Genomic DNA, 27,984 nt, shown 5'->3' on the forward strand with positions numbered 1-27,984 from the left:
GCCACAATCACTAGTTAGCTTTAGTCTTCCTGTTTCATCTTCCCGAATCATTTTGTTCTATTTTACTTATACTTATTTGCCTGCAAATGCGGCAACGCTTCGCAATTGCTAAATATGTATGGGAATTATGCGTGGGGAAGTCAAAAAGTGATGGGAATTTTGACAAAAGGAGTATTTATTCCTGAAACATATATTTTCTACGTAATCTCCGTGCACTTCAACGCAATTTGTCCCAAGTTTTACAAAATTATTGATTCCGTTGGAAAAAATTTTTGGTTGCACTTATAAAAAAATTTGCATCGCATCAATGACTTCTGCATCAGCTGCGAATCTTCTTCCCCTGAGCGCTTCCTTCAATGGTTCAAACATTTGGAAAAAGCAAGGGTTGGACTGTGTGGTGGTTGTGTCAGCGTTTTGAATCCCAACTCCTTTATTGCTTCGGCCGCACGTTTGGTAAAATATGGCCCAGCGTTATCTTGCTGCAAGATGACACCCTTTCGCAGTTTTCCGCGACATTTGGGTCTGACTACAGGTTTCAGTTTAGTTCGCAACTCATCACAATAGTTCTTACTGTTCACAGTTCCGCCCCTTGAAGTGAAATAAACGGCTACCACACATTATATGCCCCAAAATAGTGTTAGCATAATCTTACCAGCTGATAGCTGACGACTAAATTTCTTAACTTCTGGTGATGACGGGTGTTTCCAAACCATGCTCGCAGCCTTACTTTCCAGTTCGTGATGACGCAGCTACGTTTCGTCTACAGCAACGATTTGCTGTAAAAATCCATCTCCCTCGCGATGATAAGGGGTAACTGTTTACGAGAGACCTCTACCCTGTGCGTATTATGGTGCGGTAACAATTCTTTCCGTACCCACTTTGCACATACTTTTCAAAAATTTAGCCTGTCGTGTAGGGCGGAATAGGCTGAACCATGGCTGATATGTAAAGTATTGGCGATTTCGTCCACTGTAATTCGTCTGTTTTCAATCATCATACCTCAACCACTTCTAAATTGTCCTCAGTTGTTGACATCGATGGCCTGCCCGATCTCTTCTCGTCACATAGAGAAGTTCTTCCCGGTTTGAAGCTCTCTATCCATTGAAACTTTGAAACTTCTCTATCCATTCGTAGGTTTTGCATCGTGGTAAACAGCTGCACCACATTGCGCTTGCATTCGACTAATAATTTCCGCAGGTTTAACACCTTCCGCAAAAAAAAGTTAATCACTGCCCTCATTTCCTCCTTGGTGCAGGTAGACAATGGAGTTGTCACGTTTCACGGCCTACTGCGGGGATAAGAGTGACACGTTGTATAGAATTGTTGCAGACGACAATATTTCAGCCCTGGATACTAACTGTTTTACGAAGCACTATGGAGAGCAATTTCAACACACCCTTTACTTTTTGACTTCCCCTCATATGTACCTTCTGATCTCCTCCTTTCTCTCTCTACCTCTCTGTCCATCTCCTTCTCCCCCACTCTTTACCCATCTCCTTGTGTTCCCACCCACTTTTTGACCTCCACCTCCCCTCTCTCACCGTAGATTTCAGTCGCCCCCTAGATTTCACGATGTCCTCCACAGCCCTTCTCTGTCCATCTTCTCCTTCCCCTTCTCCCCTCTTCCCCTCCCCCTCTTTGACCATCTCCTCTTGGCCCCCTCCTTTTGACCTTCAGCCTTGTTTATTGTTACTGCAAACGGATCCTCGATTAGGAAATGGAATCACTTATAATGAATGGGTAAAGCTGTTGAGATCATTAATATAAGGGTGTGATTTACAACTCCACAACAGGCCACAGCAGTTCACCCACACCGCCGCCGCCCCCCACTGGACCAAAAACTCAGGGTTATTTTGCGGTTCGGCCCCTGGTGGACCTCCCCCCCCCCCCCCCCCCCCCCCCCCCCAAGGAAAGTCTCATACCAGACGAGTGTAGCCCCTAGTATTTGCGTGGTAGAGTAATTACGGTGCATGTGTACATGGAGACAGTGTCTGTGCGGCAATCACACCGACATAGTGTAACTGAGGGAATATTTAGTGTGAAGGGGCAAAAGGCTGATGCAAAATATGGATCACTGTGAACGAAGCTCAGCAACTACAAAGGGATGGGGGGCTCATAGCGGTGTAAAAAACCATGGGTCAACCTAATACAGTCAATACGAAGGCAGAGGATGGTAGATCCTCGCCAGGAGAGGCAGAGTGAAGAATGCCTAATGGTGGGAGACTCCTCTATAGCACTGGTTTATTAGACAGGAGGGTAGTGTCCGAAGAGTCAGCCCACAACTGAGCAAAGAGGGATTTTACGTAAAGCCGGAAATCCACCCCCAGAGGGGTCATGGAGAACAGGGGTAGGTGGTGCCCCCCCCCCCTCCCAGCCTGATGATCAGCAAGTTCTTTACCCTGGACACCTATGTGGTCAGGAACATAAAGGAAATCAACCAAACAAGCAGCATCACCAAGATCAGTGAGAAGGTTGTGGATGGCAGAGAGCGAGGGATGGGAGGAATAACACTAAGCGATGGTCTGAAGGCAACTCATTGAGTCCATACATAATAAACTTGGGTGAGGGAATACTGTTTAATAAAGCAGAGGGACTGATAGATGGCCATCAGTACAGCAGTAAGCATCCCACATGTGGCAGGCAAGAGATGGTGTTCCACACCAATAGAAGATGTGAAATATCCAACATTGGCTGATTAGAGCCATCAGTGTAAAAAAATAATGGCACCCTGAAACTCTTGTAAGAGCGTTTGCAACAAAAAACGGAACACTGTTGGAGCAATGGAGAGTTTCGGGCCCCAGAAGAGATCCATCTGAATCTGTGGTCGAGGAACTAACCTGGGAGTGGGGGGGGGGGGGGGGGGGGTAGGCGGGAGAGAACGTGGGGAAAAGGACAAGGAGGGGAGAAGGAACTCACAGCAGAGAGAAGCGAGACGGAATTCAACTGGTAAATCCACCCAAGGGCAGACAGCAGCTGGGCGATGGACCAAAGCCGAAAAAGAATAGGACAGGAAGAATGAGCAGGGGAAGAGCAGATAGTGGTGGCATAGGAAATCAGAAGCTGGGACTGCCGAATAGAAAGGAAAGGGATCCCAGTGTCAGCCAAGACTATCGACAGAGCTAGTGCAAAAGGCACAAGTGGCTAAATGAATATTGTGATGATGAACTGGGTCCAAAAGGAGCTGTGTGGAAGGGGCAGCTTATCCATAAACTTGACAACCATAGTCTAGATGGGATAGAACTAACACCTGATAAAGATGGAGAAGTGTCGAACTATCCATGCCCCAAGGGGTGTGGGTAAGGAAGCAAAGATCACTGAGTTTATGAAAACAGCTAACCTTTAGATGATGGATATGGGGCAACCAAGAATGTTGTCAAAAAGAGGACACAAGAAACGGAACGCCGCGCGGGATTAGCTGAGCGGTCTAGGGCGCTGCAGACGGTGCGGCTGATCCTGGCGGAGGTTCGAGTACTCCCTCAGGATTGGGTGTGTGTTTGTCCTTAGGATAATTTAGGTTAAGTATTGTGTAAGCTTAGGGACTGATGACCTTAGCAGTTAAGTCCCATAAGATTTCACAAACATTTGAACATTTGAACAAGAAACGGAGCTGGGGGATCGCAGTCAGGTGCTGGGCATCAAGGTAGAGCTCTCGATCTGGATGGACGGCAGTAAAGCGACAGAAATTCACCATCTCGACTTAAAGGGGAAAAAATCGAAAGTGTCGATGTTGAAGCACGGATGGCAACTTGGAGCTGTCACTCCACAGAGGCCACCGAGTGGGAGTTAGTCCAGATATGGAAATCATCCATATACAGAACACGAGTGACCAATCAATAGTCTGGTAGAGGTCACAAGGCCATTAACCATTAATAGTGATCAGAAAGGACACTTAATACAGAGGCCTGTGGAACACCATTCTCCTGGGTCCCTGGAGAGCTGAGAACAGTACCAACCCGCATTCTTAATGACTGTGGGACATGAACTGGGCCAGAAGAAGCTCCCATTCAGTACAAGGTTCATTGAAGGATTCCACCTGACAAGGGGTAAAACGTGAGTGGGAAGTTTCAGTCCGCTGATTCCAGAGGAGGAAGGCAGCTGGATAGGAGGCTGACGCTGTTGCTGTCGCAAAATGGGTCGTGTGGTGTTACATGAGAACTGATCGATCTGTACAAAGGGCACTTGGAAGGGCAAGGCCCTAAATGGTAGACTGCCACTGACAATCGTGAAGGATGTGGAGTGTAGCCCTCACCCATGATGAAGGCGCATAAGTACCTAGAGAGCAGACAAAGCATTCCCAAAATACCCATTTGTTCCATCTGATTAAGTAATGGGCTTTGGCGTGGAAACATTTACAGGTAATAAGACCGATGGAGGATGTGCCAATTCAGATGTTGCAAGGTGTGACGACTATCTCGGATAGCAGTGGCAATAGTCTTGCTCCAACATGGAACTGACCATTGATGACTGGGGCCTGTCATGCATGGAGTGGCAATGCTGGCAGTGTGGATTATCTTACTTACAGATCATGGACAACTTTATGAATACAACCTGAGAAAGAAGGTGAAAACACGTCCTGGGAGATATAAAGAGGCCAATAAGCATGATGGAAAGCCTAGTGGGGAAACCTGATAAGCCGGAGGCGGGAAGGGAACGAGAGAATCAACAGGAAGCGATCATTATCAGAGTCATCATGTGGTGGCCAGTTTAAGGAAAGAAGAAGGGGAGGAGAAGAGAGCGAAAGTTCAATGGCAGAGAAAGTGCCATCATTAAGAAGAAATTGGTCAATTAGGAAGCCCCAAATAGATGAAGAAGCACTGCCCCATAAAGAGTGATGGCCATTAAAATCCTCAAGGAGGAGGAAGGGAGGAAGGTAGTTAGGGCAACAGATATAGGTGGCCTGTCAGGAGGGAGATAGAGATTGCGCACAGTGATGGCAGAGACCAAGTGGAGCCAAACGGCAACCACTTCCAATGTGGTACAAAGTCAGATCAATGTCCTAGCAATACCCATACAGATCAACATGCAGACACGACTGGAAGCCCTCAAACGTCTGACCTGGTTCCAACAGAAAGCACAGAACCCATGAAGAGTCGATGAGTGAGCATCAGTAAAATGAGATCCCTGGAGAATGACTCAAGTTGCTGAGTAAAAGACAATAAGGGATGGGAGGTGACAGAAATATCCAATATAGTTCCATTTAATAATCACAGAGTGGGTATCCAACTAAGAAGCAAATCAATCACACTGCTGGGTCACCACCTGTCACTAAAGATGACGAGGTGACTTCCATAAATAAGATGTCAGACTCAGATTGTTAGGGGGGTATATGGCACCTCCAGAGGCACTGGGGAGGTCTTCTTCTTCTCTTTCATAGGTTGAGGAGGGCAGAGCACAGAGGAAGAGCAGGCTTCTGCAAGATATGAAACTGAAAGAGAGTGGGGACCTTGGGGCATACAGCCTGTGTCCCAGTGAGTTGTGGTAGCAGGCCTCCAGCCTGAGAGACGCCAGGGGGGGGGGGGTGGCGTCTCAGGAGGGATTGGGGGGAGGGGGAAAGAAATAACAGAGGCAAAAGTAGAAGTCATCGACACAGGGTGGAATTTGTCACATTTTTGACGAACCTCAGTGTAAGATGGACCACCCAGGGGCATATACTCTTGTATCTTCTTCTCTTTCTTGTAAGCTGGGCAATCTGGTGAGTGTGGAAAGTGACGGCTGTAGCAATTTACACACAAAGGTGGCAGAACACGATGACTCCACACGTGGAGTAGGTGTCACAGTCACCATATGGAGGGTCCACTGTACATAAGGAAAATATGTGCCAGAAACACAAGCACTGGAAGTACCTCATTCGTGGTAGGACGTATGGCTTCAGGTCGCACCGATAACACATGACCTTCACCTTCTCTGGGAGGAGGGTATCTCCCTCGAAAGCCAGAATAAAGACAGCAATATTGGTGCGGCTGTCCTTACGACCCTTCTATACGCATTGAACGAAATGATCGTCCCGTCGTTCCAGATTAGCCCGGAGTTCCTCATCAGTTTCAAGGATGAGATCCCAACGAAAAATGAGTCCCTGGACCATTTTCAGAGGTTGGTGAGATGTAACAGACACTGGGACGTCGCCAAGACGGTGATGGACACGGAGAGCTGCAGACTGGGCGGCACAAGAAGCTTTATCAACAGGGAACTCGATCACATTTTACTGAGATTGCACTTCGTCATACTTGTCTTCGATATTTTCCACAAAAAATGGCTTTATGGTTGTGAATGTGTCGTCGTCTGTCATAGTGCAGACTAGATAGTGGGGAAAGTGTTTCACTCCCTGCTGGCGAGCCTGCCCCTCCTCCCAGGGTATAGCCAGGGTATGGAAGGTCACAGGGTTGTATGAAGCAGCATTCAATGATCTGATACCATTCAAAGATACAGCCATAGAGAATGGCCAGATTTTTGGATCTTAATGCGCTTCATGTGCAAAGCATCTGCCATGATGCCACCCACTGCGATCAGGAGCTCTTGCCATGGGCGCCACCTAGCCACAGCAAGAGCCGTCTGTCATGTGGCCATTTCTAGGAGTTCCGATGCTCCAGAATGACAAGTAACAGCTCCCAGGCACGTATGGGAAGGCAACAGCTCAAGTATCAGAAGTGTAATCCCTGTGTTGTAAGGGGCTCAGCCAGATGGGTACATAACAGCTCCACCACACAAACTGGCTACAAATGGTGGTGACCTAGCAGGGCAGAGTTGAGCTACAGCAAGGAAGGAAAAGTGGAAGGAAGGGAGGGGAGGAATCCACGCCGTAGACACAGAGGAGGGGGGGGGGGGGGGGAGTTCTTCCCCAACTGGCTCACACTACAGACAGAAAATTTAGAAGTGGAGGTCAAACCCCAATGAGTGACCAAAAACGACAAGAAGGATGAAAGAAAAAAGGATAGGGAAATAAAACCACAAGGAATACAGGAAATGAATTAGACAGCCAGGTCGAGATTAGTAAGTATACCGAGAGAGGGGGAGGAGGGGGCAGCGAGGAAGGAGCAAGGATGAGAAAGGAGGGGCACGGCGAATGAAATGGAGCTCGGGCAGGAAGAATGGGCTGCAATAGCTTGGGGCCCTGTGGGCCCCCTAGCGGACTCATTCATCTTGTCTACTCTGTCGGTATATTGCTGTTGTGACCTGTGATTACTCCCTGGGTGAGCATGCTGATTTCTGGAGTCACAGTAAATGTGGATTTATTGTTGACCACGGCTCATTCTCCTTTCTTGATGGTTTTCAATGCCTTTTTGAATACAGTATGTCTAGATACATTTTTGGGTCTACTGTCAGGCTGACAAGTTACTTTGGAATTGTACTCGAATAGTAGTCCTGTATTGTCCTGACGAGTAGCACACACTCGTAGTGTTCGAGAACATGTTGGCTGTAGTTGACAACATGCTATCCTGTGCAAGCTCGTTAACCCCTGTTCTGAACTGTCAGCATCCATATCGTGGGTAGCCTTGAAGGCTAAAACCCTGTCACAGTGCCACAACATAGACTGCAACGTACTAATTGGCAGCTGAATTACTAGCGTGCGTAGTATAGCTATGGTAACAATAACTGTCCGGTTCCGTACTGGATACATAGAAGATGGTAGAAGAGTAACACTGGGCAGTAAGCGTTCTGTGCTGCCATTGGCTGACGTTATGAGGTCAATAAGGAACAGCGTCCCCCTCAGGAACAGTATTATAGCATCTGGACTGCACATTTACGCAATTTATTTCTACTCGTAGTATGTTTTAGTTTCTACTGAAATGAGTAGTTGTAAATTTCTATTCTGTTGTTGCTAGAACGTTAGAGCTCCATACTGTAACTTGTCCAGATTTAAACAGACAAAGTTGATTAAAAAAAGAAAACAAATGAAATTTTCAGCATTTACAGCGTCTTTTCTACAACATTTCAATAGCGAGATCTTTTGCAGAATTTAATCGCCAGGGAAAGCATGAAGTACTACTTCAGTCCCTTTATTCTAGCGATTGTGAGAATTACAGCCAACAACAACACAATTTGGCATTGCTTGTCCACATTGAAAACACTTTCACTTGCAGTTCATCTGCTAGCGGTACACAAAAGTGACTAAACGAAACGAGAACACTCACGAAATCATACAGCCTCTAACATACACAGCATAAGCGTGAAGTGTTCCTCTGACGTCATGCGCACAGTGGCAGAAACGCATATGCTTCTGCGGCCGCCTGAACACATCCCAGCGCTCCCCGTTAATGTCTTGTTTTGGTTCAGTTCGTCCTGTAGAATCGTAGGTCTTGTTACTTTTCGGAGCTGCAGACTCTGTTGCGTAAAATAAACACAACAGAGAAACAAGTGACACATCGGACACGAATCACAATTGAATTACTAACCACAATGGATGTCCACAATATAATTTGGTAACTGATACCCGAGGTAGCAGAGTGATATGACAATGGTAAAAAGAACGGAAGGCGAAACCAAATCCATTTCCTGACTGGTGATTGGTGTGGTAGCCGTCCTGTAAACAATTAGCTGTCAGTCATTTTGTCATTCTGATTTCGGTATAGAGTCAATCAGGAGTGAACCCTGAGGAACAGAATTTGGTATAAGGCACATGCCCACAACGCCACTAGGTGTGTTGCTAAGAAAAACTGTGCGTCAACAGGGTAAACAGGTTGCGGGCCCGTTTGAGAAACTTCGTAGCCCGGCGCGGAAAGCGTCCTATTTCCGACAGATGGGTGATAAGAGAAACGAGCCGCAGTGAAAGTTGCGCAACGTTCGTGACTCAAGGGGCGGCGAGAAGTGCCGAGGAACGGGCACGGAACAAAGCAACGCTCACGTGATGTCCGCCGGCGGGTATCAGCGCCTGCCCCAACGATCTCGCAGCGCAGAGGTCATCTGCATTGCAAGCGAGCCTTGGCGCAAACTTAACAGCGACTACAAATGAGGCTAGTTCATCAAGGCGCGAGGGATTCGCAGGCAATCCGTCTATAGTGCCGCTCTGTGCGGTTTCCCACACTGCTTCTCGTGGCTGACGAAGGCGAATTACTTGCTTCCGTTTCAGCAAAGCATTCATGTGGTGAAAACTGATATTAACGTCCTTCGTATAATAGATTCGAAATACTGAGGCAAGAGTTAGTGAGAGAACAGTAGATAAATACTCGACTCACATGTATGCGATGCTCACTCTGACAGCTGTTTTACGACGGTTTCCCAAAAGTAATGCACCACATTTTCTTTCTCCGACAATTCTCTACTGAACATAATGCGAATCACAAACACCAAAAAAATAGTGTTTGATCTACACACCCTATTTTTCCACGTAATATCCATCCAGTTCTATGGCCTTCTCCAGCGCGAAACAAGGGCGTGTATGCTCTGTCCTGGTGGCGGAGCCAGTGCTTCACTGTATAAATGCCGCGCTGGATTAGCCGAGCGGTCTTAGGCGCTGCAGTCATGGACTGTGCGGCTAGTCCCGGCGGAGGTTCGAGTGCTCCCTCGGGCATGGGTGTGTGTGTTTGTCCTTAGGATAATTTATGTTAAGTAGTGTGTAAGCTTAGGGACTGATGACCACAGCAGTTAAGTCCCATAAGATTTCACACACATATGAACATCACTGCGTGAATCACCTCTTCATCATCCTCAAAATGTCTTCCACGAATGGCTTCCTTTAATGGCCCAAACAAGTGGAAGCTAGCTGCAAAGTGACAGGTATGACAGCTGTGGATGGTCCTTCTGACCGCTGCAAATCGTGGAGCGCCGCCGAACCGTCTTCTGATGACCTCACCCTCCGTGGCCAGTGAGTAACCGTGCTTCTGGCGACAGCAGACGCTCCATAGACTTTGCACAAGCGTTTGTGAATATTTCCATAGTTTCTTTCTCTGCAGCGAGAGATTCAATGCTTGTAACGTACTTCACCTACAGACGCCATTTTGAGACCTGCAGCAACGCTATCTGTCGGAAGAGACGGAAACTTGGCGCACTCACTCAGGAGACTTCAAATAAAACACGCGTAATGTTTCGCATTCGTAGTATTGTTTTCGACTGAGGAAAAAAAAAGTGGTGCTTTACTTTCTGGGCAGCCCTCGTAGATGCAGCAAGTAGTTAATGTAATTTTTGCTTCCCAAAACACAATGACCGATTACTGGAATCCACTTAGCGGGTTAGCGCAAGAAGGACTCCGACCTGAAGAGCTGAAACACGTAATTTATCGTCTTAATATGGTTTCACTGCCATTGATTAGTTTCTTTCTCTGTACCGAGAGAATGTTACTATTTAACTATGTCATTTCTCAACAGGTAAGTACACATGCTGTAATCTACAGCAATGAAAAACGCGTTTATATTTACAATATTTACTGGCTAGCAAATGTTAACAAAACGTAAGTCACCAGACGTTTATAGCCGGTAAAATTAATGTCATTGGGAAAGTAATCGAAACAGCACAGCCAGCCGAAGTGGCCGTGCGGTTAAAGGCGCTGCAGTCTGGAACCGCAAGACCGCTACGGTCGCAGGTTCGAATCCTGCCTCGGGCATGGATGTTTGTGATGTCCTTAGGTTAGTTAGGTTTAACTAGTTCTAAGTTCTAGGGGACTAATGATCTCAGCAGTTGAGTCCCATAGTGCTCAGAGCCATTTGAACCATTTTTGAAACAGCACAATTGATGCTTGAAGTTACAGAAGTTTAGCGTCTATCAGAGGACACAATCAGTGACACGTGACAATAACGCGAGAAAGTTCAAAATCTTCCACACATCATAGATCATGGTATCACAGATTCCAGAGGAAATGTTGCCGGAAGTCGAGCAATGCTGGCACAGGTCAAATAACTTACGGGAATGCAGCCGAGTGACGTCATCGACAACCGTCGAAATTTCGACAGGAGATTACCCTGTCATTTTCAAGCCACAACTGTAGCAAGAAAACGCTGTACTAAGAAAACTGAAATCTCAGTTTGCAGAAGAATTCAAGATAACACACATAAACACTGTAAACACTAGCGCCACCACACTATCCGAAGATGATCGACGCCAGAAGTTATCGATAGTGAAAATTACTGAACAACTCGTGAGGTAGCATTAACTCTGTCCCTCCAATTTTGATGAAGGAGAGAGAGCAGGATTCCTAGCAAAATCTAAGCAGTAAGGTTACTTGATAATTTAATTTCAACTGCTTGCTTTACAAGACCCCACGAACGTCAACTGCTCAGTTGATGTTCATGGAGCCATATCACCTGCTCCGTTCACAACCATCATGGTATTAAGGGTCTGAAGATGTCCACATTCTAACCGAAACAGTTAACCGTTGTAAATAAATATTTTATTTTTTAATCCAAAAAATAGCCGATATGCTCTTCTGTTGTAAGCGTGTGTGACGTTTATGCTCAGTACCCAGGTCCCCAAAGTCTTGATAGCCTGACAAATATGCGAAACGGCGCAGCTGCAAGGAATACGATAGACACCCACCTTTCGCAAACCAAGATCATTCCTAACGGAACCTAAAAGGACCCTAATCTTAGATGAAGGTCGTAAAACACAGTTCACATTATATTTTCGCAAAATAAGACCAGTCTTATAGGAAATGCTCCCCGTGTAAGGCAGGAAGGCCGCAATCCTCGCTGTAAGCTCGGTATTAACATCAGCCACCCGGTGCACAGTTGGTCGATAGTGCAAAATGGAGGTTTTCGCTTAAATTCAGCCCGAAATCCTACTGTCGGTCTTGACAAAAAACAGAGGGACACAGTTAACTCTATCTAACTCGGCCGGCCGGAGTGGCCGTGCGGTTCTAGGCGCTGCAGTCTGGAACCGCAAGACCGCTACGGTCGCAGGTTCGAATCCTGCCTCGGGCATGGATGTGTGTTAGTTAGGTGTTAGTTAGGTTTAACTATTTCTAAGTTCTAGGGGACTAATAACCTCAGACGTTGAGTCCCATAGTGCTCAGAGCCATTCGAACCATTTATCTAACTCGTTTTTCAGTAATTTCCGCTATCTATAACTTCTGGTTTTGGTAATCTTTCGTTGGTGTGGTGGCGCTAGTGTTTAGTTTTTGTGTGTGTTAGCTTTCCGGAATTGCTCTGCAAAGCTAGGTTTTAAATTTCCTTGCCAGAACTTTCCTGCTGCACTTTTGCCTTGAAAATGACATTGCTGTCACCAGTCGAAATATCGGCCATTATTTGACGATGTCACCCGGCTGCATTCCCTTAAGTTATTTGAACATTGTGAACGCCGGAAGAAACTCAGATATCACAATGCTGACAAAGGTTTACGGTAGTACGATGGTTAAGGCGACAACTCGCGTATAGGGGAGAATCCGGGTTCGAGCCCCGGTCCGGCACAGTTTTTCATTTTCGTCATTGTATTATACAGCTGATGTTTGCCCCAATAAATATTACTGCGGGTTATGATATCATGATTTTTTGTAGAGATCTCATACTTGCAGGTTATCATCTCTGGCCCTTTATTCGCGTGCTCTTGTCCGCTGCTCGTGGTCTCGCGGTAGCGTTCTCGCTTCCCCAGCATGGGGTCCCGGGTTCAATTCCCGGAGGGGTCAGGGATTTTCCCTGCCTCGAAATGACTGGGTGTTGTTGTGTCATCTTCCTCATCATCATTCATCCCAATTACGGTCGGAGGAAGGCAATGCCAAACCACTTCCACTAGGACCGGTGCGGGGTCTCTCGCATCGTTCCCTTACGCTCTGTTATGGAGTATGGGACTTCATCATCATCTTGTCGAGAGTGTCTATGGAAATTATTTGAAGGACGGCGAAACCGCGAGTGGGTGACAAGAATAGGACGTCCATGCCTCATCATCCCAGTTCATCAAATTTGCCAGTTCTAGACCACACTGACGTGGATCATTGTGATTAATGAGTTTAAACTTTCTTCATCCAACTACGAAGGCATTATGAACGGGGAGAGTCAGTAATGTGAAAACGATCCTTCTTAAAACGATTTCTTGTCGTTCCCTGTCCTGTGTCAATATCCCCAGGGGGGCCAAATGTTTCTGACTGCCTCTGCTTCTGTCACCCCTCTACTGATATCTAACAGAAGAATATGTTGGAAATGTTCCGATTTGTCGACTTAGCAGTCCACTTTCTAGCGTCCACAGCTCCACTCACTATCTCTAAATGACAACATGTAAACTCAAATAGTAACTGTGAATTACAAATAAAAAACGACAATCGATAAATAAGCCCATAGCAGTCGGAGTACCAAAATGCAAAACAAAAACGTTACGAACTTATGCACCAGACTAATGTTTGCGTCAATCTACGTACAGTGCAGGAATGAAACAAACTCACTAGTCAGCTAACCACAAATGTGGATTATCAGAATGTATTTAATACGAGAGAGGAATACAAGACCAAATTAGATATCAAGTTCATAAAATTATAGGACAGAAATTATACAGCTGTAAAGAAAAGAGACAATATTTGAAAAAAAGTGCTATGGTGAAGAGAGAAAGGCGTTGCACAAACGAAGAAAGCAAAACCTAGTAAACCCCTACATGATAATTATTATGTTATCCCTCATTCAGTGATCAGTTTGATTTTTCACGTTTATTCACAATCAGAAGCACCAGGATACCATCACCAACGCATGATCTTTGCGTAAACGACCTCGTCGAAGTAATAATCGGGGGAGGAATACCCTAGGATTTAATGAGCATAGCTTGAAGTAAAGATAAATAAAATAATTTTTCACAACATACAAGAATCTACGTACAGTTACACAAAGCGAAAGAAAATCAGACCAAAAACATGAAGTTGTCGTACCTGCTAAACAAATGCAGTAAGCCAGGAGCAGGCTTTACTGACACGCAAAGGAGGCACTGGAGGAAGCATTACAAACGAAGCATGCAACAGGTTGCAAACTGAGCTTACAAGTTATCTGTATCGTAGTTACTGCTTCCTGATATCGGAGGATCTATATGGCTAACTGTCAGACTTTTTATGGTATTAGGTAAGTGACCAAAGACTTTTGTGGCAGCATAATTTACCCCCTTCTGAGCCAAAGTTACACTACTGGCCATTAAAATTGCTACACCACGATGATGACGTGCTACAGACGCGAAATTTAACCGTCAAGAAGAGGATGCTGTGATATGCAAATGTTAGCTTATAAGAGCATTCACAAAAGGTTGGCGCCGGTGGCGTCACTTACAACGTGCTGACATGAGGAAAGTTTCCAATCCATTTCTCATACACAAGCAGCAGTTGACCGGCGTTGTCTGGTGAAACGTTGTTGAGATGCCTCGTGTATGGAGGAGAAATGCGTACCATCACGTCTCCGACTTTGATAAAGGTCAGATTGTAGCGTATCGCGATTGCGGTTTATCGTATCGCGACATTCGTGCTCGCGTTGGTCGAGATTCAGTGGCTGTTAGCAGAATATGGAATAAATGGGTTCAGGAGGGTAATACGGAACGCCTTGCTGCATCCCAACGGCCTCGTATCACTAGCAGTCGAGATGACAATCTTATCGGCATGGCTGTAACGGATCGTGCAGCCACGTCTCGATCCCAGAGTCAACAGATGGGGACGTTTGCAAGACAACAACCATCTGCACGAACAGTTCGACGACGTTTGCAGCAGCATGGACTATCAGCTCGGAGACCATGGATGCGGTTACCGTTGACGTTGCATCACAGACAGGAGCGCCTGCGATGGTGTACTCGACGACGAACCTGGGTGCACGAATGGCAAAACGTCATTTTTTCGGATGAATCCAGGTTCTGTTTACAGCATCATGATGGTCCCATCCATGTTTGGTGACATCGCGGTGAACGCACATTGGAAGCGTGTATTTGCCATCGCCATACCGGCGTATCACCCGGCGTGATGGTATTGGGTGCCATTGCTTACACATCTGGGTCACCTCTTGCTCGCATTGACGGCACTTTGAACGGTGGACGTTACATTTTGGATGTGTTACGACCCGTGGCTCTACCCTTCATTCGATCCCTGCGAAACCCTACATTTCAGCAGGATAATGCACGACCGCATGTCGCAGGTCCTGTACGGACCTTTCTGGATACAGAAAATGTTCGACTGCTGCCCTGGCCAGCACATTCTCCAGATCTCTCACCCACTGAAAACGTCTGGTCAATGGTGGCCGAGCAACTGGCTCGTCGCAATACGCCAGTCACTACTCTTGATGAACTGTGGTATCGCGTTGAAGCTGTATGTGCAGCTGTACCTGTAAACACCAACCAAGCTCTGTTTGACTCAATGCGCAGGCGTATCAAGGCCGTTATTAGGGCCAGAGGTGGTTGTTCTGGGTACTGATTTCTCAGGATCTATGCACCCCAATTGCCTGAAAATGTAATCACATGTCAGTTGTAGTATAACATATTTGTCCAATGAATACCCGTTTATAATCTGCATTTCTTCTTGGTGTAGCAATTTTAATGGCCAGTAGTGTAGATTTAACCTTGAGTAGTGAAGATCATCCTTTCTCCTAGTGTTGTAGCCATGTACACTGCTATTACTTTTGAATTCGTTCGGATTGAACTCAAAAACGTTTCAGCAGATCTTCAGCGTGTTTTTTCCAGTTCAACCCCTCATCAATGTATACACCAAGAAATTTTGAATATTCTACCATAGCTACCGATTTCGGATCAAAGTCTATATTTATTAATGGTGTCATTGCATTTGCTGTGTGGAACTGTATGTATTGTGCTTTGTCAAAGCTTAATGAGAGCCCATTTGCAGAGAACCACTTAATGATTTTCTGAAAAACATCGTTTACAATTTCACCAGTTAATTCTTGTCTGTTGGGTGTGATAGCTATACTTGTATCATCGGCAATAAGTACCAGCTTTGCATCTTCGTGAATTTAGAATGGCAAGTCATTAATATATATTAACAACAGCAGAGGACCCAAGACCGAACCTTCCGGCACCCCATTCTTGATTGTTCCCCAGTTTGAGAAATCACCAGTTTCTTGCATATTATGTGAACAGCCTATTTCAACTTTCTGCACTCTTTCAGTTAGGTATGACTTAAACCACTTGAGCGCTGTGCACTGTTCAACGAGGGGCCCTGAACGGTGTGCTCCGAAACACTTGTACTTGCACCAGTATTGTACTCTGTAATCACGTCTGCCACAGATTCTCACCTGTCCTGATTTAGAGAGTGGCGAAGCCTCGGAGTTTGCTGAAGATCGTTTAAACTCATTAATCACTACGATCCACATCAGTGCAATCTGGAACTAGAAAATTTGATGAACTGGGATGATGAGGCATGGACGTCCTAGTCTTTCGCCCACTCGTGGTTTCGCCGTCCTTCAAATAGTTTTGATAGGTACTCAGGACAAGAATACGCGTATATCCGACCAGAGATGATAATCTACAAGTATGAGATCCCTACAAAAAATCATGACATCATAGGCCGCAATAATCTTTATTGGGGCAAACATAAGATGTATAATAGAATGACGACAATGAAAATCTGTAGCCCATTGGGGCTCGAGCCCGGATTTCCCGCTTTATGCGAATGGTCGTCCTAACTGTACTGGCTACGTGTTCACGACCCACGGCTAAACCCTAAATTCCATACGCCGTCGTTCTTGCGTCACAGCCAGCTGTCGTACACGTTATGTAATTCGCATACAGGAGGAGGACATTTTAATCGAAAGTCGCTGCCTAGCAGCAGTGGATAAATACGGTACTGCAGTGCCTATGTTGTTAAGAAGTACGATCGTACTTCTTAATAACACAGGCACTGCAGTATCATATATTCTCTATCAGTGGAGCCAGTTTGTTGAAAATGATTCTGTTTATCAAGATTATCAACATAAAACTGTGTGGAGTGTGACACTACGCTTTTTTTTTTTTTAATTCTTTACTGTGAAACAGTGTAGTTAGTTTGGTTAGTATTTCCATTTAGCCCTTGCCATATTTGCTTTCTTTTGAATTAATTTATTATGCGCAAACTTACTCTTTTCAAAAAAATTTTACTAACATGCTGTCATTTCTGTACCCAAAATGTCAAACTGAAGAATCATTGTGTAGTTTAAATTCTTATTTAGTATTAAAAAATCCCACTATCATTTGTGGGATTTGCTTGCCATTTAACGGTTGACGTACCGGTACAGCTTGGTAATGGTTTTCTTCCACTTCATTGTCAGGCGTGATGGTCTTGGCCTAAGGCATGTGCCTGGAAACTAAAATGTCACGGAATCGAATCCCAGTTTCGGACCACGGAAAGTTTCAGTCTGTTTTTAAACTATCCTTCAATTCCCAGTGATGTAAAGATTCGGCAATAACGAGACGTGATTCTAATTCCACGGTTAATTTGAAGGTTCCCGTTCGCCGGTATGATTCGTGGGATACTTTAGCAATAATCAAGTCGCCAAAGTGGGGTTCAACGAAGGACTAATATGAGGCCGTTGAGCCACTGAGAAGTACGAGTATTACAACTCTTCATTAGTGTGTGAGTATGCAGCGTAGATTTGTATGTCGAGTGTTTAAAGAGAAATTTCCTGATCCTTCAATTTTTCATTACTCGCAGTGTAAAGATAACCTAATATTAATGCTGATGTATCTGCTAAATTAAATAAATGTCCATATTTTTATCGATTATAAATTGGCATTTTCCGGTATGACCAGGGCCTCGCTGAAGAGAAGAGTTTTCAGTGAAATACGTTATTTATCTGATACTTAATAATTTAGCTACTGCATTTTTTCAACTAACGTATTTGAACACAGACTTAACGCAACAGGTAACTGGCAGTATTGACATCAGATACGACTTTAACCCTTGGATGAATTATGGGGGTCTTTTAGGCCCAAGAGTGAATTAACTTTCCCTTTAATCCTATATCCTTAAAAATACGTCTAGGTTTAAGGACCATGACAAAATTGTGTTTAATATTGCAAAGATTTTATGGAAACAGTCGTTTTCTAATAATATGCACATAGTGCAAGAAGGGAGCTTTTCAGGCCTATTTTAATCCAATGCTTTAGCGAGAGCTTTTCTTACAGCCTATGAAAATGGGTATCTGTGATATTTTAATAATGGCAGTTGTTGCTCCTGCTAGACTGTAGCAAAAACAATAATGGATTTCCTGCTCAGTGTTGAAGTTGACCTCAGAAGGGAAAAGTGTTGCTCTCATAGCTGATGTAAGTAATTATGTTTGTTATTCTCTCTGTTTTTCTTTCTATTCTTTCTCTCTTATAAAGTAACTATTTAGACTTTCTTTGTAACCAAGGAACGTTCGTTTCTTACAGTATGGAATCATCTACAACTCCTCGAAAAAGACAACCTACTTATTCTATAAATGTAGATGATTCAAACGCTTCAACGATTATTTATGAATGGTTGGACGAATGTGAATCTAGTATTGCTTCCGAACATGAGATTGATCCTACAAATAGAGCTTGTCATACTGTTCATAATCTGAAGAAAGTAGTGATGAATCTTAGGACGTAAATGATGTAGACTTACCAAGATGCCTGGCCTGCTAATACAGCGCAGCCTGCAGGTTCAAATAATGTAGCAAATACACCCCAGACTGCAAATACAAATAATATACTAAGCACAACCCAGCCTAAAAATGCAAATAATGTAGCAAATCCAGGACAGCCTGCAAATTTTTTTATCGGACGCGACGGAGATCAAACGAGCAAAACACTAACTCCTTCTAGCAGAATGCTTACACGTAATATAATGAAGGTTCTCCAGGTCTTGTTAGGTGAACAGATATGCAAACGCTAAAAGATGCTTGGAGTTGCTTCATCACAGATAATGTTGTGGATGAAATAGTTCATTGCACAAATCTGGAAGGATGACGCTCAGCAGCCATAAAAGATCAGTCATGAACTAACGTCACAAACGAGGAAATCAAACCATTTTTGGAATTCTCCTATTAGTTGACAGTCAAAAAACGATTGTACTGGTAACTCCTCTAATAGGGTATCTTTATCTATTGTTTGTATGGTATCTTTATCTATAAACGGGTTTGAAGAAATATGGCGAGCCATGGGGTTCCACGATAGACCATCCGAAAAGCAAGGAGCCAAGATGATAATGTGTGTGAGCTACTCATAAACAACTGCAGACAAAGATATCATCCATGAGGGAACTTCAAAATAGATGAACAGCTAGTTTCTTTCAAGTGACATTGCAGATTTCTACAATTTATTCCAAACAAGCCAGGAATATGTGGAATAAAGATACTCTACCTCTACGACTCTTTGACATCATACGCTATAGATGGGCTGCTGTACTCAGGAAAAAACGCAAATCACTCTTGTCAACGTAATGTTGTATGTCGTGTGGTAAAGACAATTAGAGGAAGCTCAACCAATACCACGATGGACAGTTACTTTGCCAGTATCTCGCTATTTCAACAGTCGGTACTCTTCACCGTAACAAAGCACGAATTCCCGCTGAAATGAAACCGTGTAAGACACGAGGGGTTCTGTCTTCAACATCTGGATTCAGAGATGATTTGATTATTGTGTGTTACGTACTAAAGTAGTACAAGGGTGTGGTGCTATTAAGTTCCATGCATCCCGACGCCACAGTTGATGAGACTCAGAACGATAAGAAACCAGAAATGATTGTATTTTATAACAAAACAAAGCCAGACGTGGATTCTTTTGGCCGAAAGGTACTTACTTACATTTGCGAAAGACAGACAAGAAGATGGCCGTTTGTTTTATGGGCTAAAGTAACGGGTGTTGTAACTATAAATGTTTTCTGTTTATTCGCAGATCAACATCCAGGGTATCACTATGGAAAATCACATAAAAGAGGATTTTCTTGAGAGACTTGGGCGTAGGAGTTATTCATCCACATATGGAGTCCAGAACCAAAACTTCAAATTTGCAATGAAACATCCTACGAGCACTGGCTAGATGTGGTGTCAAAAGGGTCTACAAAATGGATTTCGTCAACTGAAGAAAAATTTCCAGAAGGTGCGTTTTGTGTCCACTTGAACCGGAAAGGAAAATTGATCAGTGTCGTCCAAAAGTTTCTAAAAAATACGTACAATGAACGTAGTGTGTTTCTTTGTGAAGACTGTTTCCTGTAATGTGTAGACCTTTGCGACGGACAGTTTGTTCTTTATTTGGATAAAATGGTGTGTAGCTTAATTTTTGCTGTGCCTATGTAATGTGCAACTTAGCCATTTTCTTTCTTTCTGTTTTGTACCTGGATGCTTAATGCATATTGATTTGCGTAGCGCCTCACCAGTGTGCAATTACTAGTTTATATAAATGCTAATATACCTTATTATTTGTCAAAATAATAAAATTACTAAAGATTACATTGATATTTATTCCATTGCAATTGATGTCCAGTCCTCTTATTTAGTATCTTCCCAATATAAACGAATTACAGATATGTTTTATAAGACTGTATTCACTCGTTTATGAAAGTAGTTTTCATAAGAAATGTAACAAGGCTGAAAAACAACGATATTTGCAGAAATCTCAAGTGGGGCTTCTGAAGCCCTCATCATGCATTAACGTCAGTCCAAACGCTCATGGATCCAAACGCTAAGGGTGCATACCTTCATCATCTTACACTATCATTAAGATAACGATGTTCCTATAAATGTTGTTGACGATGTGCGGGAAGTGTTCATTTCAGCTCTATTGAGCTTTTTTGTTTCGTCGCTATTTTATTTTTAGTATCTAATGATTGTACTTCGTTAATATTCGTACTGAGTTATTAAAATTTAGTTTCTTGTTTGTTTTAATGTCTTTATAATCAATTTCCATTTCATTATTATTTATATCCTGTAAGAACTTGTGCGTGATGGAAAACTGGTCTTTCCGCGGGATGAAACTCTTGTTCATAAATGCATTCCTTGGACATGGCGCTGTGGAGCGTGCTAATTAGTTAGGTAACCTACTAGACTAGCAAAAATTGGATTCAGGGATTGCATATGTTCTATATTTCCTCATAGACTTTTGTTCTCGCCATTATTGGGTAGTTGCGTTGTGTGCCAATGCAGTAACGTTGACGGCATTACGTCTATCAGTTCACAAGTAATAGAATGATTGATAATGAGGCATAGTTGATGGCAGAGCTACTAGATGATTGTTTGCGGAAAAATTTCTCAACTGGAAGAAGAATTTCGAATCACTGGATGCGTTTGGAATGGTTGAAGTGTCTCTGATGGATCTATAACTCAGATGACAGCCAATGACTAGTCTACATTGGAAATCACTGATTTCTCCTGAGCTACTCATTCTGCGTAATAGCAAGCACGATACTCCCCACCTCCTCCTTTTATACTGCATGTCTTTCGTTTCACCTTAATTGTGTTGATAATTACATAATTATTCGTATGAGTGTCTAGCTTTGTATGCTAGCAGCAATGAAGTGCACTATGCAGTCAAAAACAGTTTGAAATAACTCTTTGCTGAAGTCCGCTTGTCTGTGCCAATACACTCAGAGCATACACCGTACATGTTGCTTGTTAAGGAATCGTATTAAAATTGCGCGCTATGAAACAATGCTATGGAGAGAGTCGATTAAAACACCTAAGTAGCTGTATTGTTCCAATGTTAATAAAAATCCTCATTTCTGACTTGATTTTATAAAAATTATTTTCATTTTTTCAAGGAAGAGACTACCTCAACTGATACAGCTAGAGTTCTGAAATATATCATCTGTTAAATCTAAACTATAATTAGTCTGGCTTTAATTCAATGAACTTCAAAAATGCGGTAAACCCCGTTATAACTATTTACTGTAATTATACTGCCAGGAAAAGCCTCTACATAATTAATGTTTTCAGTCTTTACGTAATGGCTGCCCGTGCGCCATTACAACAAACGAAAGGCAGATGGCCTAAAGAATAACTGTACCAATCATTTTAAATTGATAAGTTCATAATTACTTCACGTGGAGAGGTAAGAAATAAGGAAAAACACAGTTACATTTCATACGTGTATTATAAATCAACGCTTATATTCATGAGCTGTGCAGAAATTACGTCTGTAGCTTCGCTTCCAGAACAAGAGGGTAAAGCATTCTCCTTTTCATAAAAGATTTAGAGTTTTGTCAAGGAGGTTCTAAGACATGGCTTCTACGGACTGTCACAACACATAGCTAACACACAACTACCTTTATTTTTTTGATACATTGTTAGCTAAATTCAGCTTTCCTTGGCCCCTTGCAGTTTCAAATTAATTTACATCGATGGGAATCAGAGTTTACAGATTAACACGCACTTTTTCTGCACAAGAAATATATTCTCTGGATCCGTGCTGCCTATGTGTCAATAGATAATTTTTTTAGAGGTAATTCATAATGTTCGAATACAGTATATGTTCTTTCGTAATGACGCCGCAAATTGACGTCAGTGATATGAGCCTTTAATTCAATGGATTACTCTTACTTCCTTTTTGAGTATTGGTGTGACCTATGTAACTTTCTATTCTTAGCTACAGATCTTTCCTCGAACGAGCGATTGTCTATCATTGCTAAATATGGAGCTTCTGCATCAGCGTACCCTGAAAGGACGCTAATTGGTATGAAGTCTGGACCGAAACACTTGCCTTTACAAAATAATTTGAGTTTCTTCGATATGCCGAGGATATCTCTTGATTCGAATTCTGGAATTTTTGCTTTGTCTGCTTTGCTGAAGAAATTTCGGAAAACTGTTTTTAATAACATTACCTTGTTTACCGCGCAGTGTGTTCTTCTGCTGATGTATTTTACATACGATCAGAGTTTCTTTGCATTTTCCGACATTTTTCTAGACAGAGTTCTGTTGTGGGAACTATTAAAAACATCTCGTATTGAAATCCGCGCTAAATTTCGAGACTCTGCAAAACACCGTCAGACTTGGGTATTTTGTGTCTTTTAAATTTGACATGCTTTCTTCGTTACTTCTACAACAGTGTTCTGACCTACTCTGTATAACATGGAGGATCAGCTGCACCTCTTATTAATTAATCTCTCTATTGCTGTCCACACTATTTCTTTGAATTCTAGTCACATCTGGTCTACTCTTACATAGTTATTTCGAAAGGACTGGAGTGTCTCTTAGGAAGGCGTAAAGCGAATTTTTATCTGTATTTTTAAATAAATATGTGTTGCGCTTATTTTAGTTTGGTTTGAATGTTACGGTATTGGATCTCGTTACAACAGCCTTGTAGTCACTTAATCGGTGTATCGTTTATGATGCTCTCTGTTTGCTCGGAATTATTTGTTGCGAAGAGATCAAGTATTTTTTCGCAACCATTTATTCTTTGAGTGGCCTCCTGAACTAATTGCTCAAAATAGTTTTCGGGAAAAGCGTTTAGTACTATTTTTTACAGTGTTTTATAACCACCACCGGCTCTCAACATGTATTTTCGTCAACATATCCAGCGTACATTGAAGTTACCACCAATTATAAGAGTATGGGTAAGGTACCTATTTGAGATTATACTGAAATTTTCATTGAACCTTTCAGAAATTGAGTCAGGGGGTCGGTAAAAGGTGCCAACCATTAATTCATTCTGATCGTTCAGTTTAACCTTTATCCGTACTACCCCACTGGAACTATCTACGTCAGTTTCGCTACAAGCGTTTTGTATGAGAGAATTAGATTTCTAATTGTTTCTATTTTCTGAAAAACCGTGTTACTGTTTCTCCTGTGGTAATGCAATCATAGTTACAGCCTTCCAGTTGCATTTACTATTTTTTCAGAAAGTTGAAGACACACGTAATATTTCGTAATTTTACACAGCTGTATGTTGAATATGTTGTGTATTTCCATCCCTGAAGCTGCGAACCATGTGCAACGATCCTTCCGTACGTAGAAGTAGCTGTATACGACGTATCTCCAATTTCGTGTGTCGAATGACTCAACGGTCGTTATTCAAGCCTGCTGTTGCTGGGACAACAGTGTATTTAGTCAAATGTGAACAGAAAGTGAATTTTGTAAAAATAAAGTCTCGTAAGATAAAACGTCCAGCATCCACAAGAGTTGTTGAATACGCATTGTAATAAGTCAGCGATATTTTCTTTCCAAAACTGGGCGGAAAATGTTCATAGATTACTGTGCTTTGCTGTCTCCGATTCACGCGCTGGTGCAGTATAAAGGAACAGAACAGTAATAATGCTTCTTTAAATAAGAGAAACGCTTGAGAATACAAAACACAAATGCTTTACGTTATCTATTGTTAGTATATGACCAAGTAACGATTTATGGAGGTGAAAAATAGTTACTTTGGGACAGTGTCTTATCAAAAGAGTACTTGTTAGCTGCTTCCTTAAATAATGAAAAGCAATTATTGAGATAATAACTTTATCTCATCAGCTGTTTCATCGTCATCGGAGTATGTATGTTTTCAAATTTATAGAGCTTCCACGCGATTTCTTATGTTGCAATTGTTTATATTATTGAACGGCGTCGTTTCTTGGAAGGATACTTTCTAAAGTTCTTGTACCAGAGATTTGACAGACAAATATAATTCTTGCTGTAGATCGTTAAAATCATGGCTATCAAAATCACGCGGTAAGTAAGAGAATTCTGGGCGTATCCTGGCTGCAGTACCAAACGCCAGATTACTCACCATTCCGAATGCAGGCGGTGAGCTTCTCCCCGCGACCGTCCCCTGCCAACTGAACACCTCTGACACTGTTATCTTATCCGAGCGACAGCACTGATAACGGTTTGATGGCTTCGGCTAGCGTTCGTGAGCCATTTATGACAGGATAATCTGCGTGCTTACTCATTCCAGCCAAACGACCGTTAGCGATGTAATGAAGTCAGGCAGAGGTGTAAATATGGGTAAAATCCCTTCCATTTGCTTGGCTACTATATATATCACGGTGAAATATGGATCGCATCAGAAATCTGCACATGGATCTGTAAGTGATACTTAAACAATGAATCACGACGTCAGTTTCGAAGTTCACGAGACTATTTACTCAATGGATAGATTAAATAGCGATTTCGGCTGAACAAGTTGCAAATGGGGTGACTAGGGTAATGGTGATGCTGTAACATTTCGCACGTCAAAACTATCAGTTATTTCAATGTCACACTCGTGGGCGTTTACATTGCTTTTTGAAACAATGATTTTTTTTTCAGTCCGATCCTCCTCTCACGTGTTGTTTTAGTCGAATTGGGCCATAATATTTGACTTGTGTTCGCCACGTAAATTGTGCCCTATACAAAATAAGGAAGGGGTAGTAAGCTATTTGTTCAGTTTCATAAACAGTCCTGTTATTTGTGTAGTATTTTATCGGTTATGACCGTTATTGTTGCATTCACAGTCCATTTTGTCAGAAATCGTTGATTTTAACAAGCTTCTGATATTTTGCTTACATCAATCAGGGTATTTTTTTATGAGTTAGGGTATTTCGTAGCATTTACTACTTTTGTTTCAAATAGCTGCTGCGCTACCTGCTTGCATTACTTTGCACTGAAACTAACAGTTTTATTACCTTTGTTATTTATTGTCAATATTTTAGCTTCTTTCCGAATTCCTTCAAGGCTTGTGATCATCCTTGAATTGCGTTGGCTGCGAGTAGAGATTCTGACGACAGTGATTTAAAGTTGAACAGTACCAGGTCGATACGGATATCTTGATATTTCATAGTAAATGTGCAGTATTGAATTAACACTCTCTGTTTTCACTTCCTATTAACACCTGATTTCCTCCTGGTGCGATCTAAATTTACCAAGAGCATACGATGTATGAAAAATTCCTTGTTTTTAAAACTGTTCCAAAATTATCCTGAATGGCAGTGTAATCTTGTACCAGCATTAAAACTGAAATTTTATTCTAATAGGGATAGGTAGTATTCAGTTTCCCTCTTCCCAGCTCTCAGTGACTATAGATGTAAAATGTTACAATGTCTGTTGCAATTTGTAATTTATTTTGCGTCCACAGTTTTCAAAAATGGTAAAAATGGTACAAAGTTACCCTGATTGACTGTACCTCTGTCTTGATGAATAGCGAGTCGACCCAGTCTTGTTCGATCGTATACCATCCTTCGCTCTCTTGATTACTATCTTCTTCTTTTTCCATATCTAGGGGTGGGTGCTGGCCTGTTCTGAAACCAAGAGAATTCAACAGAACTGTTGTTCCCATCTCTTCATTGGCTGTCCTAGATCCCGTCTTCCAGTGTGATTAAAATGTAATGCTTTCCATAGCAGCCGCTCAGGTGGCGTATCTTTGATGTGGTCATACCATCGACTTTTTTCTTTTCTATTTGGAGTTCCGTGTCTCAGTCTTTAAAAATAGATCCGTTATAGAATCGCTTTCTTGTCCGTCTATCGGTCTGTCTGTCCGACTGTTAAGAACCCTTTTTCTTAGAAACGAGTAGACGTATCAAATACAAATGTTCGTCACATATTGAGATCGATGGTCCCTTGGCGATGTAAAGCTTCTAAGCTTCTAAGCCAATTCAATGAAAAGATACGGCCATTTATGTCATATATTTTGATACTGGAAAATTCAGCAAACTTACACGGTACTTCCCGTTGACCTAGAATCATGACATTTGGCAAGACGCACGGTATTACAGTACAACGGAAAATTATTAATTTGCAATTATATCACAGGAAAAAATATTTCTTTTGTCATTCGTTATCCGACTTCACACTTTAAATTAAAACATTCTCGGAAGTCTTGGAATTCCTTGCCTGTATCAATGTCGATAACATGCAAAAGTCGTTAATATCCTCGATTCCCGGGATGGATATACTGTCTCTATCCATAATTAAGTTTGTGCAAAACCCTCAGTGCGTGAGTCCTACTCGCACCTGGAAAATATTTTTTTTTGATTAATTTCTTCGGTCATCGATGTTTTCATGTCCAGTTGCTGCCTTATGTCTTCACTTTGCTCTCTGTCTCTTAATGTTAACCCAAGAAGTGACATAAGAAACATCATCTAAGAGGTTTCAATTCTTTGTTCCTCTCCGTGTCTCAGAATTCAGATTTCACTATCGTATACTAGAGCAGGCTTAGCGACCACGTTGGACAATCTTACTGTTCTCTCTTTCCCCAAATGTCTTCTAAAGTATCGTTTATACAACCATTTGTAGCAATATGTTTCTGTTTATATTGAACCACATCTGAATTTGTTCTGTTTATTAATGTCTGTCCCGAGATACTTAAACGAATTTATCTGTCCTATTGTCTTATTGTTTCTAACTATTTTTGCCCTTCTTGTTGCCCTCCCATTGCCGTTAGTTTTGATTCATTTACAAGTATAGCCACTCGATAAGATAGTGGAACATTACTCAATTTAACCCCATTTTTTTGTAAAGCGCTTTCACTGTGTGCTGTTAGATCCTGGCCGTCCGCAAATAAAGGAGTTTTGTTCCTTTCCAGGTCAGTCCTCTGTGGCACTTAGAATTCCATTCTTCTGAAACCGAGCGAGGTGGCGCAGTGGTTAGCACACTGGACTCGCATTCGGGAGGATGACGGTTCAATCCCGTCTCCGGCCATCCTGATTTAGGTTTTCCGTGATTTCCCTAAATCGCTTCAGGCAAATGCCGGGATGGTTCCTTTGAAAGGGCACGGCCGATTTCCTTCCCCATCCTTCCCTCACCCGAGCTTGCGCTCCGTCTCTAATGACCTCGTTGTCGACAGGACGTTAAACACTAATATCCTCCTCCTCCTCCATTCTTCTGAAACTTTGTTGATGTATACATCAAAAGAATTGGCCAGAACCCACAATCTTATTATCGTCCATTGGTTACAGTCAATAACTCATCGTTTATACTAATTTTTGAGTTATCTTACGGTGATTTAAAGGTATCGAATAACTTCATAGACACACTGTAATCAGCAGGTATTTCCCGTAATTTCATCCTTCCTGCATTATCGTAGGCGTTCTCGCAGTCTAGGAACAACAGAAATCGTGGCTTGTTGAACTCTCATCTCTTTTCTATCAGTTGTTATAAAGCAGATGTCTCCTCTGCACAGAACGTGCTTTTACGAAAGGTACTTTGCTCCCAAGCTGAACTATTTCTGGCATTGTCTGGAGTTTCCTTTTAATGGTAGACGAATAGATTTTAT

General features: G+C 42.6%; 1 protein-coding gene across 1 annotated transcript in view; it reads right to left on the bottom strand.

Moving 5' to 3' along the window:
- LOC126481116 (chondroadherin-like protein) overlaps positions 1-24,559 on the bottom strand; it is an 84,254-nt gene extending 59,695 nt beyond the window's left edge. Inside the window, exon 1 of the mRNA XM_050104650.1 lies at positions 24,523-24,559. Coding sequence (XP_049960607.1) covers positions 24,523-24,525 — 3 coding nt within the window. The 5' untranslated portion in view covers positions 24,526-24,559. The remainder of the gene's footprint in view (positions 1-24,522) is intronic.
- Positions 24,560-27,984: the final 3,425 nt, after the last annotated feature.

This window comes from Schistocerca serialis, chromosome 5, assembly GCF_023864345.2.
Source record: "Schistocerca serialis cubense isolate TAMUIC-IGC-003099 chromosome 5, iqSchSeri2.2, whole genome shotgun sequence".
Taxonomy (NCBI): domain Eukaryota; kingdom Metazoa; phylum Arthropoda; class Insecta; order Orthoptera; family Acrididae; genus Schistocerca; species Schistocerca serialis.